Source organism: Mirounga angustirostris, unplaced genomic scaffold, assembly GCF_029215605.1.
Source record: "Mirounga angustirostris isolate CCGP_5_RB_7025 unplaced genomic scaffold, mMirAng1.0.hap1 SCAF_3, whole genome shotgun sequence".
Lineage (NCBI taxonomy): Eukaryota > Metazoa > Chordata > Mammalia > Carnivora > Phocidae > Mirounga > Mirounga angustirostris.
This window is the reverse complement of record NW_026991711.1, coordinates 136,768,088-136,787,522: the sequence shown is the minus strand read 5'-3', so window position 1 is coordinate 136,787,522 and position 19,435 is coordinate 136,768,088. Positions and strand designations below refer to the sequence as shown.

Below are 19,435 nucleotides of genomic sequence, written 5' to 3'. Positions count from 1 at the left end.
TAAAAAGCATGTTTGTGACAATAAAGCATTTGGCATCAAGGAGCTGTCCTACCAGGGCTAAGACAAATATACCAAGGACCTGGGTAGCAGTCAAAGGGTAAGCAGGATAATGAAACCACTCAGGATCTCCCACAGAGGGAATTCAATGCTGGGAACTGGCTTTATGGATGGTGGAGGAGCTGTGAAGGCCAACAGGGGACTAAGAAGCCAAAACCAGATGTCAGCAAAGCAGGAAGCCCTCTGGCGGGGGGGACAGAGGGACCAGAGCCTGAGTCGGGCATCCTGGTGGAAGCTGGAACCCGGGGGGGGGGGGGGGCACGTCTTAGCGGGAGAGCCACTGCTAGAAATGCTGCCCTCCCTCCCGGTGCCAAGAGGGAGGCAAGAACCCTCCTCCCTTCAATCTCCCTCCAGCCAGAAGCCAGAGAAAGAAGGAAAAGAATTTCATTTAGCACGGTGGTATTAGTGAGATGATCAAAGCAAGAAAACCAGCCTTAAAAGTAAAACCGGAGGAGCCTGGGGAACATTCTCTGCAGAAGTTGGCCTCCTTGTGATTCACAGCTGAGTGCAGGGAGGCAAGAACTGGTTTAAGGACAGGGGGACCCAGGACATGCAGAACAGGGTGGTGACAGTGGCCACAGAGAGGGGGCAGGGAATCTCCCTTCCGTGATTCCACATCCTCCCAGGCCCTCTTCCTGTCAGACCGCAGGCAAAGAAGGTGGACAGGGAGCTAGCAGGCTGAGCCTTCATTAATGCCTCCTTGGTTGGCTTCCTAGGGCTGCCCAAAGTTTTGTCCTATAGCCAGAAAACACACATCACAAATAAGCCCTAAAAGGAATGGACCCCTCTCCGATTAAATTGCATACATTTCAACACATCAATCATGTGTTGAGGATAAAAATTCTTCTTCTCCACCTGGGCATGAAAGAACCCAAATTGGTCTGTGAAAATATGATCCTAAAAAGCCAGGCAGAGAGAACAGATAAAGGCAGAGGTATTCAGCTTTCTCTCTGCTTTTCTTGGCTTTCTTCACTGAGGACTTCCCTCAGGATTGGCCGTAATTGGTTTTTGTTTGTTTCTGGAGAGGGGATGCATTCTACTGCTTTTTATTATATTTACATTACTACTGAAAAGGAGAAAGAGTAAGGGAAAATATTCCTTTTGGCACCAGAGCCAATTCAGAAATACTAATCAGGTGATGAAAAATAGGAATTTAGCCTCCATTACAAAAGGCACAATAACTCCCCAGTAGATTATAATGAGGTATAAGGCATGGTAATAGGTCTTGTGAAAAACCATATTCAGGCCCTTTTGAAAGGGGGTAATTCATTTTACTCAAGTGTTTGCTCACAGAAGCCTTTTGCAAGGCACAATATTTTAAGCCAAGAGATAAGAATAACAAGCTAGATTGGGACACAAAGCTCATGGCAAACTGGCAACCCAGTGCAGTAAAAGTCACATAAGTCTACGTCCAATTTAATGCAAGTATTTACTGAAGGTGTGTTGTGTGCAGAGCAACAGGCTAGGCTAAAGTAGAGGCTGATCAAGTACCTGGTCTGAATGAGCTCTTGATCTTGATGGGAAGCAAAACTTCTGTGGGTTAAAAAATGAGGGAGGCAATATGAGTCAATGAATAAAAGCAATGACATTCTGGATTTCAAATTCCCCCTTTCCAATTTCAAGCGAGGAAAGCTCCAGGAGCTGGGGAAAATAATATTCAACTTTTTAGTGAAAACGATATACTCTTAGAGTTACATTCTTTGGCATTTTGGAATAATACAACTAAGGCCCCTTAGAAATGTACGTCTCATTCTTATAATAATTATCATCTGTGTCAGCACTCTTTGGCTGACTAGACGAAATTAAAGAAAGAACTAAGTCAGACTTATAAACAGATTTCACCAGTTTGAAAGAACTACGTAAGTTTTTCCACTTGTTGAATAATGGAAAAATCATCTATAGAGCTCTTTGGCTTCAGTCTGTAGGCCATATTTTTTCTTTTCAAGTCTTTCTTAAAGTTCTTAGTTCAAAATTGGGTTATAGATTTCCAGTTTCAGCTTCTACATGTAAAAAGATTGAAAGTTGCTACTCCTGTCCCTACGACAAGAAAAAGCTAAACAAGGTGAAAATGACTTTTGTTGGGCCCGTCAGAGAACGGAGATCCAGGGCAAACTGCTGCCCCCACATATGGAGAGACAAGGGAATCCAGGGTCAAACTTGAGATTTGCCCACTTGGAACAGAAGCCACAGACTGGTAGGAATCCTCAAATGATGTTCAGTTAAAAGAGAAAGCTTTAGACTGATGTGGCTCTAATGTCGACAAAACCTAGCCATTTTAAAAAATGAATCCAGTAAGTTATTTTGTAGATATTGACAAATGGATATTAAAGTTCATGTGGGAAGGCAAAAGACCCAGAATAGCCAACACAATATTGAAGAAGAGGAACAACGTTGGAGGACTGACACTGTCTGACTTTAGAAGACTTACTATAAAGCTACAGTAATCAAGATAGTGTGGTGTTAGCAAAACAACAGACAAATAGCTCAGTGGAACAGAATAGTTAGCTCAGAAATGGATCCACATAAATATAGTTAACTATCTTTGACAAAGGAGCCAAGGCAATACAATGGCACAAAGACAGTCTTTTCAACAAATGGTGCTGGAACAACTGGACATCCACATGCAAAAAAAAAAAAAAAAAAAAAGAATGTGGATACAGACCTTACACCCTGCACAAAAAGTAACTCAAAACAGATCTGAATGTAAAATGCAAAACTATAAACCTCACAGAAGGTGACACAGGAGAAAACCAAGGCGACCCTGGGTATGGGGATGACTTTTTGGATACACCAAAGGCAAAATAATGAAAAAAAAATTGATAAACTGGATTCATTAAAATGAAAAACCTCTGTTCTGTGAAGGACAATGTCGAGAATGAGAAGACAAGTCACAGACTGGGAGAAAATGTTTGCAAAAGACATATCTGGTAAAGGACAACAAGCCAAAATATACAAAGAACTCTTAAAACTGAACAGTAAGAAAACAAACAACCTGATTTAAAAATGTACCGAAGACTTTAACAGAAACCTCACCAAAGCAGATACACAGATAGCAAATAGGCATCAGAAAAGATGTTCCTCATCATATGTCATCAGGGAAATGCAAATTAGAATGGACAACCTCCAGAACACTGACAACACCAAATGCCAGCAAGGATGTGCAGCAACAGGAATTCTCATTCTCTGCTGGTGGGAATGCAAAATGGTGTAGCCACTTTGAAAGATTTTTTTTTTTTAAAGATTTTTATTTATTTATTCATGAGAGACAGAGAGAGAGAGAGAGGCAGAGGGAGAAGCAGGCTCCCAAGGAGCAGGGAGCCCGATGCGGGACTCGATCCCAGGACCCTGGGATCATGACCTGAGCCGAAGGCAGACGCTTAACCATCTGAGCCACCCAGGCGCCCCTACTTTGAAAGATTTTGACAGCCACTTCAAAAGTGAAACTAAACATACTCTTATCACGGGATCTAGCAGTTATGCTCCTTGGTAATTACCCAAAGGAATTGAAAGCTAATGTCCTCACACAAAAAAAGTGAAATAAGCCATCTGAAAAGGCTCTTGAATATATTATTCCAACTCTATGACATCCTGGAAAAGGCAAAACCATGAAGACTATGTTAAAAATATCAGGAGTGCCTGACTTTCCCAATGGATAGAGTATGCAACTCTTGATCTCGGGGTTGTGAGTTCAAGTCCCATGCTGGACACAGAGATTAATTAAAAAAAAAAAAAAGATTGGTGGTTGTCAGGGATTGGGAGGAGGGATGATAGGCAAGCACAGAGGATTTTTAGGGCAGTGAAAATACTTCGTATGATACCATAATGATAGATATATGTCATTATATATCTATGTATCTATATATATCTATGGGTTCAAACCCATTAGAATGTACAACACCAAGAGTGGACCATAATATATGCTATGGACTTTGGGTGATTATGATGTATCAATGCACGTTCATCAGTTACAACAAAGGTACCACTCTGGTGGGGAATGTTGATAATGGGGGAGGTTATGCATGTGTAGAGGCAGAGGGTATATGGTAAATCTCTGTGCCTTTTCCTCAATTTTTCTGTGAACCTTAAACTGCTCCAAAAAATAAGGTCTTAATATAAAAAATGGACATGGCCAATCTGTAATAACTGAAATAATATTTTTAGGGACCAAAGAAACAAGAGAATTTATGGATTAAGACTGAGGTATTTTTATGGTTGCCAAGTACCAGTGAGAAAGAAAGTATTCCACTCAACAGTTAAGAGTGGTTATTGGAGAGGGGATTATTTCATGTGTATATCTCACTGAGTTGAGAGTCCTCAATCCAACCAAATCAATATGCATTTCATGTTTTTTTTTAAAGATTTTATTTATTTATTTGACAGAGAGAGACACAGCGAGAGAGGGAACACAAGCAGGGGGAGTGGGAGAGGAAGAAGCAGGCTTCCTGCTGAGCAGGGGGCCCGATGCGGGGCTCGATCCCAGGACCCTGGGATCATGAGCTGAGCTGAAGGCAAGACGCTTAATGACTGAGCCACCCAGGCTCCCCTGCATATTCATGTTTTTTAAAAGTGGCTTTTAAATTGTGGAACGTGAAGTCTATAGTTTAGCCTCAGGTTATAGTCTATTTGGTCAGGTTTACAGATCAGAAGAGACTTCAAGTGTACCGAAGGCTTCTTGGTGAGTGCATGAAACCGGAACAAAGAAGTGCCTACAGGAAAAGGTTGCCCAGATACTTGTTGTATTAACTAGTCTGGGAGTGCTATTCTCTAGCAGGTGCTAGCAAATGGTTCAAGTTTCTCTCCAGCATATCCTAATGCAATGTGGCAAGATATGTTTTTAGAATGATTCTGTCAAGCCCTAATCTACAATAAAGATTGTTTCTAATTTCTTCTAGTAGTGGGAGAAAACCTCAATTAGCTACTAATCTTTCTTCTCACATATAGGATCTTCTGAGTGTTTGCTTTCCAGGAGGTGTGTCTACATGTCTATTAGATATTCCTAAGCCAGGTATTTGGAGGCAAAAAATGAAATGCTAACTTTCTGGAGAGGCACCCATTTTTATCAGTTGGAATTGTTCTCTTTGAGATCATACAGAAAGTGGTTCATTTTTTTCCTTATGAATTGACTTGATTAGGCCCAGATTTTCTTATAGTGATAATACCAACATATTACTAGTAAATCTTCATTTCAGTAATAGGAGCAAAGAGATGCAAAATAAGTCAAACATAATATTCCACAGAGGTCTCTGTCCTGTTTACCCTCACAAATGTGATTTTCATGAAAATATAAACTTATGGGGTATTTCACTTCCTTTTCCTCCTCTCTCTACAAATTTAAGTTCATCTTTTGCCCTCTCTTCCATTACAAGAAATTCTGTCAATAAAGTCAGAATTAAGCACTGCCTAGATGTCTATCCCAAATTTGGGAATAGAATGTTGAGCACTTTTGGGAAATAAAGTGAATGTAAGATTTAGAGATATGGTTCAATTCTCAAAACTTTTATGGGATTAGTGCTTGTTAATAAAAGATCTAGAACACCCTGACATTTCCTTTTATAACCTCAAATTTAAATCTGGGCATGGTGTGTACTGGAAGTTAACATTTATTTAATAGTTTAAAATAGAATGAATATAGGGGTGCCTGGGTGGCTCAGTCAGTTAAGCGTCCGACTCTTGATTTCAGCTCAGATCATGATCTCAGGGTTGTGAGATCAAGCCCAGCATCAGACTCCATGCTGGGCATGGAGCCTGCCTAAGATTCTCTTGCTCCCTCTCCCTCTGCCCCTCCCCAACCCTAAAAAAAATAGAATGATATAGAAACGCTATGATTGGAACTCTACTTTTCCTGAAGCCAGAGGGTGAGGATCTTGCTGGGGGCAATCCAAAAGCAGGAGAAAAGTTTGCATAACACATTTTAGAAAAATCTCTTATGTTAAAGATGCTCAATTAATTGACACATACAGGCCAATATAAATATATGTTCTGTCCCCTACTCCTCTTCCAAATGGTATACTTATTGGCCTGACTCTGCTCTTTTTCACTTACTATGTCTTTAAGATCTTTTTATATCAGAACATAAAAAGCTACTTCATCCTTTTTTTGGTGTTCCTACATGCACTTTTGGGTATGCCATTGCATACATATGATAGATAATTTATTTAACAATCATTTATTGATAGACATGTAGCATTGTTAACCTGAATCTACTGTATGCATAATGAAGGATAAAGCACATAAGAAATTATGAGTTCTCTAAATTTATCATCCTTGTGTCTTTGAAAACCCAGAATTCTCACTGTGGAAGAAATGAAATATATTAGGCTTCAAAATAATGACCAAACCAATAACAATGAACATCTTGAGTTTGGAAATCAAGTCTTCTTGGGAGAAATGGCTGATTCCAGGAGCAGGGAATGTGTAAGATGAGGCTGGCACATCTTGTCATGCTCTGCCCGTCCCACAGTATACAACATCCCCGCCCCACATCTGGCATTCTTTGTCCCTCTTCCTATAGCACTTACACACTTGGCATTTTATACACTTGTTTCTTATCTGTCTTCTCCACTGAAATGTTAGCTCCATAAGGACAAGAACTTGGTTTTGCTCACTGTTGTATCCCCCAGCTCTTGGCAGCTACTCAACAAGTATTTATGGAATGAATGGAAGAATTTCTTCATTGATTCATTCTTTCCAGGAGATTCTGTTTGTAGGTGAGTGAAGAGAAAACTCTCACAGAGTTTTGGGAAGGGGTAATTTATGTTCAGGTAGGGGGTTTGCAAGGAGTTGGTAAGGGGTAACTTATGTGTTCAGGTAGACGAGGGAGTGTTGAGAAGAAAATGACTGGCTGCTTCCTTTGCCACTGTGGTGTGAAGAAGTGGGTTCAAGGACTCGCAATTGAGTAGAAACTTCCTGATGGAGAGGACCATTAAGTGATGCCTCTCCCCCACTGCCCTTAGTTTTTCCAACAGGCTGGGTTTTGTGTCTGATAAAATGAGGATAAAAATCAGTGCTTCTCAAATTTTAATATCTGTATGAAAAACATGGGGGTCTCATTAAAATACAGACTTTAATTCCATTGGTCTGGGGTGTGACCTGAAATTCTCCATTTCTGCCAAATGATGTTGATGCTCCTAGGCTATGAACCACATTTAGAGCATCCAGGAATTAGATGACTACCAGTAGCACCCTTTGAATCCATAATCTCATAATCCCTTATAAAATGTTATGAGTGCTTCCTAAAGATTGGGCCTAGTTGATGCAATCATAAGGTCATCACCCTAATAACATTTATATTACCCAAATAAATCAGTAGGTTTTCTAGTTAAAGGGCATAATTTCCAAACCACTTTTATTTACTTTTTTTTAAATACTCAAGGACCTTCCAAGAAAATTAAATGCTTACAATTTATTAAAGAAAATGCATCTGGTCTCTAGGGGTATTTGAATAATATACTTAACATTCACAAATAACACACTTTAAAATTTCTAAATTACAAATAACTCATCTCAACCAAATTCATTACATAAACGCTTAATAAGGTTTCCAAGCATAGGTGTAACACAACATAATCCTTATATTATCCTCCTCAGGGAATAAGGTGAAAAGTAATCGCATTCAATATTTATGAAATTCGTATTTGAAAATGAAGGAGTGTTTACAATATGAATCTAAATATCAGTGGCATAGAGTAGTCTTAGAATTTGCTGTGTATCTCAGTCTCTGTCCTTATTCTAGATGGTTGAGGAAGAAAAGGAATTTATTAAGGGATAGTAAAAAATTCAGAGAATATCTGGAAGACCTAAGAGACAAGTTGAGAGATGACCCTGCCAGAAACTAGGCCCAAACCACACTGCACATTCCCTCGGCCCAGCCTCATGGCCTCTGCCATGGGGCATCACTGAGACTCATCAAGTATACACAGTGGATCCCAGAAACTCCGCCATTCACCCTAAGACCCAGACTTTCCCCTGCTACCCTCAACAAAAGAAATGGGTTCTGCAAAGACTGGCAGAGTTTGGGTCACATGCTTGAGCTTTAATTTGTGGTATGAAACTTCTAAAAAACTGAACTTTGATAAACTCCAAAGTTTGCATCCTCTTCCCACCAAAAAAACCCCACAAAAACCCCAAACCAAAAACAACAAAAAACCCCAGGAAAAATGGCTACTAATCTGGGTTGTTAAAACCTAAATGTAGAGAAGAGAGTTATACATATAAACATGTATATTTATGTAATATATAAACAAAATTACATCTATATTACCTATCCTGAAAAAAAGGCAAAATTCCCATCTCTTAAAAATTTGGAACTACAAACCCATTTAGTATAAATTAATCCTTAAAATTATGTAACATAGGGATGCCTGGGTGGCTCAGTCGTTAAGCGTCTGCCTTCGGCTCAGGTCATGATCCCAGGGTCCTGGGATCGAGCCCCGCATCGGGCTCCCTGCTCCACGGGAAGCCTGCTTCTCCCTCTCCCACTCCCTCTGCTTGTGCTCTCTCTCTCTCTGACAAATAAATAAAATCTTTAAAAAAAAAATTATGTAACATAATAACACACTTATAATAACATATAATGTAGCGAACTACCATGTTATGTATTTCCATTTTGAATAACAACATGTAAATATCAATTTATTCCATGGATATTTGAGAATGTCCTCTGTACTGTGCTAGGGTGATACATTAGAATCCAAAGCGAATTATTCTGGTAAATTATGCTAAGTTTGGATTACAAAATATTTTAAAAAATAAGATTGGCCCAATTAGAGTCACCCTCTGATACAATCGAAGAAGGTACAGAAACCACTTAAAAAAAAATGAGCCCACCACAGGTGATTTTTCTCATTCTTTGTGCTTTGAAGATTTATAAACAATGTGTTAGATGAAACAACTGAAATGACCATGTGGGGAGATTCGGGATCAGGTAAGTGTTCCTGAATTTCTTGATTTTGAGGGACTCTGTGGAGTACATTTCCTACAGACGTCACCTGTGTCCTGATTCGACCTTTGGGCTTCTCTGCATGTCCTGAATCCCCATTACTGCAAACATCTGACTGCTGGTGCCACAGTTATGTACGTATCTGTTTCTCCAAGTATAACATGAGCTCCTTAACATAAAAAATGTGTCCTTGTTATCTTGGAATCCCTGTGGTGCTTTGTTCATAGAGATTACTCATTAAATATTTATTTGATTACTACGTGGAGAAATCTCTGTGGAGCTTTCACCGGGCAGCAGTATGAAAAGAATGGAAATAATTTTTCTTCTTTTCATTTCTCAAATTCCAGTTTTGTTCTTCAGGGTTAAACACAGAAAGACTAATAACATTGTGGCAATCAATTTATGGACCATTTTCCTTTTGCTTCTTCCTTCCTGGGAATGACATTTCTCTTCAGTTCAAAATCTAAACTAAGGTGTTTCAGGTTGGAAGGGAGAAACATTCAAGTTGACCTTTGTATTTCTTTTACCTCAAAGAAGGTCTAGAAAGCAGTATGTCCTAGAAATATGAACGTAGCCATTGGTTTCTGTATTAAAACTAATAAATATTAATGTGGAACAAATTAATTAATTAGGACAAATATTTCCAACAGGAAAACACAAATACATTTTCCTGGCTTTTAAATGCATGCTTTGCAAAATGCCCCAAGCCATTATTTTAATAGCACAGTAACTCCCAGTTGGGAAAGGTAAAATAATTACCATTAAAAAAAAAAAAAAAAAGAGTTCTTTCTCCTACACTTGGAATTGAAAATCATGCACTAAATTGACTTTTTATACAGTCTTCTGCATGTAGGTGTATTTGTTGGTATTGACTGGAAATTTTAAAAGATTTCTTTTTCTGTCTCAAGCAACCCAGTAGGTCAAAGCTATAATAAACACAATTTTAGTACCCATACAGGCCAGGAACATACAAATGATTCTGATAACCTTTAAGGGCTCAGGAACCTGATAGCAGCAGTACCTTTGTTGCTATCATAAATCATATGTTATGCAAAATTCCTGGAATAGCAAAAACCTATTAATGTTTTCAAGAAACCTCTGGAGCCTTTACAAAGCTCATCAAAACAGAAACCATCGAAGTCCTGAAAAGCCTATCCTATAGAATATGAAAACAAGCCGGGAAAGCATACGTCCTATGTTAAGATACCAGTTCATTCCACAGCTGGCTTATAAACCAGATTCCTTAAACACAGTCTTCTTTCTTTTTCTCTTTTAATCATCAAGCTGTACTAGTGCAGATGATGATGTCAACGAGACACACAAACTGTACATCTTAAAAGGCCAAAGAAATAAGTAGTGTAATAAATGAAACCTTTAACATTTCATTACACTCATATTTTTCTTCCTTTCCCTTTCTGTATTTTTCTAATTTTCTGGAGTGTGCATAAGAAGAAGAAACCCAAATTTTAAAGCCTTACTATTACTGGAGAAGTAATAAGCTGATGGAGGCTTAATCATACTTTAGAACTTTAGAAACCTGGCATTTCTACCTCAGGGTCGGCAGCTTTTTATTCAAAGTAATTTGAAAGGCTTTAGAAATACTTGAAACATCTGCAAGTACAGTGAGAAGGAATCAAATGTTATTGTGTTCTTTTATTGACTAGAAACTTAAACTGTGGACATAATTTTTTTTTGGAAGTAAGATGAGGATTCTAGCTCCCCCTCTGGACTTATTTTCACAGTACCTCTTGGAAGGTGAAATGTTCATAGCGTAGCTATGAACATACATAGCAAAACTACTACAGCCCCTTGATTAAAGCTTTCAGCCAGACTGGGGTTAGTCAGTATATCAGTTAGTCAGTCATGTTTTTTTAGAGAAAACACCAAGTATCTCATTCCCATCTGCTTCCGGTACCTGAGGGTCCAGATTCTGGAAGGGTCGTTTTGCAGCCATGAAACAGAACAGCCTGAGTGTGGGATTGTAGTCACGACTTGCTATAGGGGGCACACAGGCCTGCTCTGGGCACCCACCCAAGACAGTAAGGGAGGACTCCACTGCTTACCTGGTTTCTTGTCTCAACCTCTAGCTGGCATTAGAATCACTACAAATCTCTGCTTGGTGCAGCTTAAAATTAAAGAAATGGTAGGCTGCATTTTAAAGATTTATTTATTTTAGAGAGAGAGAGTGTGGGGCGGGGAAGGGCAGAGGGGGAGGGAGAGGAAGAGGGAGAGAGAGAATCTCAAGCAGTCTTCCTGCTGAGCACGGGAGCCTTCGGGGGCTTGATCTCAGACCCTGGGATCATGACCTGAGCCAAAATCATGAGTCCGACACTTAACTGACTGAACCACCGAGATGCCCCGGTAGACTGCTTTTTACAGTAGATCTCTTCTGAGTAAAGACTGAAAGTTTCATTCATAGCAGCAGTACCTTTGTTGCTATCATAAATCATATGTTATGCAAAATTCCTAGAATAGGAATTCCAGGAATTTGTTTTACACAGTGGGCTTCCGTCCGGAATGTAGAGGAGGATGTAGTACCAGGAAAGGGAAGGAAGGAAGGAAGGAAGGAAGGAAGGAAGGAAGGAAGGAAGGAAGGAAGGAAGGAAGGAAGGAAGGAAGGAAGGGGACAGCCTCAGCTGTTCACATGTTTTGGTTAAAAGTGAGGGAAACACTCTCCATGTAATTTAATATTGTATAATTTATCTTATTTCAAAACTTTGTAAGTCAAATGTCCTGGGTGGTTCACTATGCCTGAAAACACCATAAATGACTGATCTGTTATTAGTTGGTAGTATCATTGCTTTTTCTTACTTAGATAGTCATTTTGAGAATTACTTCTAATTATCATTAGGAGTTTAAACCTCTGTGATCTTACAGTATTTTTAAAGAAGGAGCCTATGGGAAATCTTTATGAAGGTATACAGCAGAGAAAACTCTGAGACTATACAATTCATATGAAAACTGTTCTCAGGATATAAAAGTAATCACAAACTGGGGTGAAGGACAAGATAGTGAAAGTGGTTTTCTTTTCTGACTTGGGGTTGTGGGGTAAGGGATGCTGTTCCATTCTTTTCTATTCTCATCTGCTTAGGGTCCTCCAGAATAGGAGTACAGAAAAGAAGAGAAAGAAGGAAGGTTTGTGGATTCATCCTACAAGAGACTATTCCAATCTCAGGGAGGATAAGAATAAGTATTTATTGAATGTTATGTGCTAAGTGCTTCACATGAATTATCTTTTTTTGGGGGAGGTCATATGGTAATAGTTAAGTTTATTTATTTATTTATTTATTTATTTAAGTTTTTATCCATCTCCCCACCGACCTTCCCTCTGGTAACCATCAGTTTGTTCTGTATAGTTAAGAATCTGTTTCTTGGTTTGCCTCCCTCTCTTTTTTCCCCTTTTGCTTGTTGTTTTGTTTTTTAAATTCCACATATGAGTGAAATCATGTGGTATTGTCTTTCTCTGACTGACTTATGAAATCTTGCCAATTGCAACAACATGGATGGAGCTAGAGAGTATTAGGCTAAGTAAAATAAGTCAGTCACACAAATTATCTTATGGAATACTCACAATGACCCTTTGAAGAATATACTCTTATCATTCCCATTTCACAGATAATGAAACTGAGGTTAGGGTTATATGGCCGGCAGGTGGCAACTCTGGTACATGAACCCTCCGGTTAGCCACTACTCTATACTGTCTTCTGGGGAACACGCCCGTGCCCATCTGCTCTGTGAATTATGGTGATTTTTTAAAAAGAGCCAATCTTGATTATGTCGCTTTTCTATTTAAAACATTTAATGGCTCCCCATTCTTCTTGGAACAAATCCAGACTTCCTAATGCTGTTTTAAAAGCCTCTTCATACTTGTGCCTCTTGCCTACCTCTCCAGCCTCATTTCCACCATTCTCCCACTTGCTCCAGTTGCTAAGAATGTTTTCCAATCCCTCAAATACATCAAACTCTTCCATTTTGGAGGTTTTGCCCAATCCATTCCCTTTGCCTTTAACATGCATTCTCTTTCATTTTCCTGACTTCCTCATCCTTCAATCTCAGCAAGATGTGCCAGGCCTTCTATTAGGTGCTGGTAGAGCTGTTAGCTGGTCCTACAGGTGACCACTGAGCCCTTGAAATGTGACTAGTCTGACTTTGGATGGAAGTGTGAAACACTTGCTGAAGTTTGAAGACCAGGTACAAGAAAAAAAATGTGTAAAATATATTGCTAATAATGTTTTATATTGGTTGCATGTTGGAAAGGGAATACTTCAGATATCTTGGAATAAGGAAAATATATTATCAAAGCTAATTTCACCTGTTTATTTTTACTTTTTAAAATGTGGCTGCCACGGGTACCTGGGTGGCTCAGTCATTAAGCATCTGCCTTTGGCTCAGGTCATGATCCCGGGGTCCTGGGATGGAGCCCCGCATCGGGCTCCCTGCTCCGCAGGAAGCCTGCTTCTCCCTCTCCCACTCCCCCTGCTTGTGTTCTCTCTCTCGCTGTCAAATAAATAAATAAAATCTTAAAAAAAAAAACAACAAAGATAATAAAACTAAAGAATAGAGAAATTAGAAACAACCAAAATATCCAACACTATACAAATGGTTAAAAATAAGTGATGATACATCAGAATTAGGGGATATTTTGCAGCCTATATATATATATATATAGGCTATATGTGTGTGTGTGTGTGTGTGTGTGTGTGTGTGTGTGTGTATATATATATACATATATATATATATATGCTTACAGCCAAATAATGTCATGGACGAGTTAAAATATATGGTAAAAATGATTACACTAAAAACCTAACCACAGAGATGTCCTTTTTCACCACTCTATTCAACACCATACTGGATGTTCTAGCTAGTGCAACAAGGCAAGAAAAATAAAAAAATGATATCCAGTGATAAAAGAAATGAACTATCAAACCATGCAAAAATATGGAATCTTAAATGTATATTGCTAAGTGAAAGAGCCCAGTCTGAAAAGGTTACCTACTATATCGTGCCATTTATTTGGCTTTCTGAAAAAGGTGAAATTATAGAGAGAATAAACAAATTAGTGATAGACAGAGCTTCAGATATGGAGTGATGGACAGGTGAAGCATGGGAAATTTCTTAGGGCAGTGAAACTATTCTGTAGGATACATGACACTATGCACTTGTCAAAACCCACAGAACTTTACAGCACAATATATTCAGAGTAAAACAATATATTCAGAGTAAAAAAATAAAATCATTAGGAAGTTTGGAATCCCAGGATAGAATGCAGACTGTGACAAAAAGAATTTGACAATCTTACAAATGCATGAAATAACCTTACTGAAGGGAGTGGGGTGAGGGAGGTGGGGAAGGTGTTGACTTAAATAATTTCAAAATGAGTGGATTATGTAAGACTAAAGGCAAAATACCCTGTACATGAGCACTCTATTCTAGTTTATAAAGTATGTTTTTCATGGGTTACAGGTAATCAGTCTGAAACCACTATACATATATACTGGAATTAGAAAAGTAGATGGCAGACAGTGTGAGTCAAATTCCTCACTGTTGGAGTGGGAAGTTACAGATAAGCAAGGAGAAGAGGCTGGACTGATCCATGCACTAATGGATTAGAATTAAAGAAATGAGTGTGAACTCTAAATAGCTAGATATAGATATATACACAAATATTTATAGATTTGTGTATATGCACAGGTTAGTATACCCACATATATTTCCTTGCTGTCTCAGCTGAAGGGGTATAAAGGCAATGACATCTGTAGCAACAAGCACACCTGCCACCCAGATCTTGGCTTCTAATACCATTCTTCAATAAAAGGAACCAAGAATCTTTGGCACAGCGGCAGTTGCTAAGATGGGGCAGGGAATATACAAGCATCTAGTTGTGTCAGAAAGTAAGGAAGTGTTTAAAAACACAAAACAAAACACAATCATGGGAGTACGTTAAGGAAACACAGGAGCCAACCGAAAGATCTCCCAATGGCCAAAACTGAAACAATTCGAGAAACAAAATATAGTGTTGGATTATAACCCAAAGTATAAAATAGATACTCATGAGTCCACGCTGATATAAATAAATGACTGACTGACTTAATTAATTAATTAATTAATGTGAGAGGAGAAACAAATCTTCCATGCAGAACAATTCCAAATACTTTATGTAGGTATTCACTAACAAGGAGGTAGGGCATAACTCCTTACACTACAGTGTGGGCTGTGCATGGTGACTTCCTTCCAAAGAGTTCAGTATGGAAAGGGGGTGGGGCGACAGTGACTTTACAGTGGAGAAATTTGGGAAATACCACTTTAACCAGGTAATCAAAGTCAATGCTAAAATCAAACTAATAGTATGTATTCTTAATATGATGTGATGAAAATGGACTATACCTCTGTGGTCTTTCCCCAAAAATCCATAATCCAAGTCAATCTTGAAAAAAATATCAGACAAATCCCAACTGATGGACATTCTCTAAAATACCTGATCATTATCCCTCGGATCTGTCAGAGTCATCAACAGCAAGGAAAGTTTGAGAGACCATAGCAGCCAAAAAGAGCCTAAATATAAAGTGATATCTGGGATGGGATCCTGGAACAGAAAGAGGACACCACATAAAAACAAAGGAGAGGGGTGCGTAGGTGGCTCAGTCGTTAAGCGTCTGCCTTTGGCTCAGGTCATGATCCCGGAGTCCCGGGATCGAGCCCCGCATTGGGCTCCCTGCTCAGCGGGGAGCCTGCTTCTCCCTCTCCCCCTCCCCCTCCTGTGTTCCTGGCTCTTGCTATCTCTCTCTGTCAAATAAATAAAATCTTTTAAAAAAACCCCACAAAAACAAAGGAGATATGTAAACAATGGACTTTGGTTAATGCAAATGTAACAATACTGGTTCATTAAAAAAACGCTGAAAGATTAAAAACTGTCAACCTGTAATTCTCTATCCAGTGAAAATATCCTTTAGGAATTAAGGTAAAATAAAGACATTTTCAGATGAAGGAAAATTTAGGAGAATTCATATCCAGCAGACCTGTTCTACAAGAATTTCTAAAGGAAGTTCTTCAGACAGAAGGGAAATATTACCAGAGGGAATCTTAGAATGTCAAAAATGAAGGAAGAACAACAGCAAGATAACTAAAAATAATTCCAGAAACAGGAAGGGGATGGTATGAAACCTAACCTTGACAAGATATACATAACTGAAAAAAAAAATCATTGTAGAGGAAATTCATTCCCAATATGGTTGAGACAATGTTAGATAATAAAAGAAATCTGTTAAAAAACTTGATTAAAAAAAGTAGAATATGAAACTATGCAGTATGAACTAAATTTTGTTTCTATATGTATATTTGTTTCTGTATATTAAATATAGAAACGCAGAGCTCTGGCTGGTGGCATCTACGGGAAATTCTTAAAAATACTTTTATGTTTCCAAATATTCAACATAAGCATTATTACGTTTATGATCAGTAAAAGATAACCATTATTTAAAAAATTCACTGTCTCACTAGACTTCATTTGAGACTCTTGGCATAAACATTTCCTTTTAGGCACACAATATAAGCTTCAATGACTCATCTGAATGTAAATTTGGCTCATAGGGTTTAAAGACTTAAAATCAAATAGATAAAAAAAAAGAAGAATCTCTGTAATATTCTAGGACAAATGGGATTGCTTATGTCATCTACTGGTTCAGAACCCACATCTAAGTAGCTCAAAAGACTTAACAAGATCAAATCTTGTTAATTTCCACATCATACATGTTAAGAAGGCAGTGAAAAAGAAATTATGCTTCTGACTGAATGGAATGCATGGAATTTCTAAAGCACAATACTCATTGCAATCAAAGCTATTGCAAAATGTGATGTCAACATTATTCTCGTAAGTGCTTCTGTCCTATTTCTTCATAAACAAGGGATGAAGACTAGCCCCAAATGAGATATTGATTGCATTATGTTGTTATCTGAGTACACTAGAGGAAGGGGACTGATTTTTTTAGCAGTCAGCTGAATGTGCCTCCCTGAGGAGGAGAGGTGAATAGCTACTATTTCCTGTTCCCCCCTTCTTCTGGGCACAGAACTTCTCCCCATCTTCAGACCTGAGCCCACAGTGGTATCTCATCCACACTGGCTCAGAGTTGGGGTGGAGGGGCTACCCTACCCACACTAGATCAGTCAGTGTCTTTCCCCAAGGTTTTCTAACTGTAACTGCTGGGTAAGAACTCAGGACCCGTGGAGGCCACGTTTCCAGGCTTGGGGAGAAGCAGAAAGAAGTAGAGCTTTTGGCTTCTATTACAAAGTGTAGAGGGTCAGCTCTATACTTGCTCCCCCCGTGTACTGGGGATGTGAGTCCTCAACTTTCCCTCTTGTTTGCTTTTGAGGTGGCTTGATGTGGATTTCTGTCACCTATAATTTACCTAGTCTGGAGTCATACAGTAATTTAGTAACTGCATTCTAGTCAAGAGGGAGAATGTTGAGGGGTGAATAATGAAACATTTTCTCGGAAATCCTTTGTGTTCAAGTGACATGGCTCTTAAAATGCAGAGAGAATTTTAGCACCTAAATCCCATCTCTCTCAGTACCACATTCTGATATAATTACCTGTTTACCTATTTCGCTCCTAAGCTGTTTAAGCGGTTGGGCTGTTTGCTCTTTGAGGTCAAGAATTAGTTTTGCTGGACTTCATATCTCTAGAGCCAAAGCATGTTCCTGCATGGCACATAGTAGGCACTTAACAAATGTTAGTTGATTTTAAAAGGATTACATAAAATATGATCATTTTCCTCCTATTATGGTATTATTTCAATTCTTCAAGCTTTATTAATTGGATATTTGTGGCTAGGCTGGAAAGATTAATTTATTTAAGAAAAAGGGGGTTAACTCATTTAGTAGTATAAGAAACTATAAAGAGAGAATGATTAAACTAATTAAGAAAACAAATTATTTTAAGCAGGCCATAGCCATTTAGAATCACTGATTCATATAGAAATAATTTGTGGGCTCAGTTACAAATAACATCCCTCTACCTATTCATTAAATTAGGTCCCTGAGGATGTCTATTAAGCGACGCTTTGTTAGCTTGATTCATTTAGTATTTGTACTTGATATAGCCCATAAATCAACCTTTTATTAATTTGAAAGGTGATATCTGCAGTTGTACACAGAGTTTACTTACAAACATAAATTCTCTTAAAATCTACAAAATATAACAGAGGGGGGAAGATGAACTTAATAAAACCCTTGCTGATTTTTGTCTCACTATTTTTATTTTTTTTAGACACATTCTAATTTTATTCATGCCCCAGGCACATGCTACTCAGTATAAATACCCAACATCTAATCTCATTTTCACTCTCTGATGTTTATTATCATTAACTATTGACTGGACAGAGGGACAGAACAAAAGCCTAACTATAATCCTGGATGCTTTCTAGTGACAGTGACTTTCAAACTGGGTCTCCAAGCTCCCCTTTATCCTCAGCTTTCCCTTTTGGGAGTTGTTGGCGACTGCATACTTCCACACGGTCAGACCCTAAACCCTGAAGTCGTCCGTAACTCCTCTCCTTCTCTCTCACCGCACATTTAATCCATCACTCTTATTTTTGAAATCCATCCAGAATGCAACACTTCCCACACCCCTCCTGTGACTACCCCATCATCTCCCTCTCTCCAGGAGGTACCACACTAGCTGCCTAGGAGTCAAAGAGTTCAGTGACCTTGCTTTGTAAAACTATTTCCTTTTCATCTACTGATTCATGTGAATGAGCTTTCCCAGCCCTTATGTATATAATATCCAAGAAGAAGAACAGAATTGATGTTAAACCCACTGCAGATAGATAATGAATTCATTTTTAAAAAAGCATCTAAGTCATTCAATGAAGGCTTTCCAATAATTTACTTTAATATTTAATAATTGTTTATAAAAAATCTATAAAATATTTAATTTTGATAGATGTGTACAACTACTGTCATTACTCAAGCCAAAAGAAAAATTTTAATAGACAGTCATGAGAAATTTTAAAATACTAAAATTTAAATTTATATATTTCTTTTTGATACATGAAAGCATAAGAAGGTAATTAATAAGAGACTTTCGATCATAAAATACATTACAACATAGAGGTGCCATTTAACCCTGGACAGCTCACACTGGGATAGTTAACACGAAGAAAAATTATCTTCTTATTTTAAGACACCGTTACGTGTGAGTCTTTGTTACTGTGGTTGAATCTGTATATTAACTAACACATTGAGACAATTAAGAGGTAACCTGGTCTGGAAAAAAAATACATTACAATAGGATAAAATTCTGTGAGCAAAACAGAATGGGAATATGATTTAAAGGAGAAAAATAATATAGCTAACAGTTAAAGAAGAGTGTGCTCATAGTTTTTAAAAATGGTGAACAGCAAATTGTCTCCCACAAAGCCTAACTCTGGTCTAAGACACAGT

At 38.3% G+C, this 19,435-nt stretch overlaps 1 protein-coding gene across 10 annotated transcripts in view; it reads right to left on the bottom strand.

The window, feature by feature from the left end:
- Positions 1-19,435, bottom strand: part of RAPGEF4 (Rap guanine nucleotide exchange factor 4) — a 289,375-nt gene that overhangs the window by 90,414 nt on the left and 179,526 nt on the right. For 6 of the 10 annotated variants that reach the window (XM_064586688.1, XM_045868609.3, XM_045868610.3 and 3 more), the window contains one exon: positions 1,549-1,590. The exons of the other annotated variants lie outside the window; for them this stretch is intronic. In XM_064586688.1, coding sequence (XP_064442758.1) covers positions 1,549-1,590 — 42 coding nt within the window. The remainder of the gene's footprint in view (positions 1-1,548; positions 1,591-19,435) is intronic. 10 annotated transcript variants of the gene reach the window in all.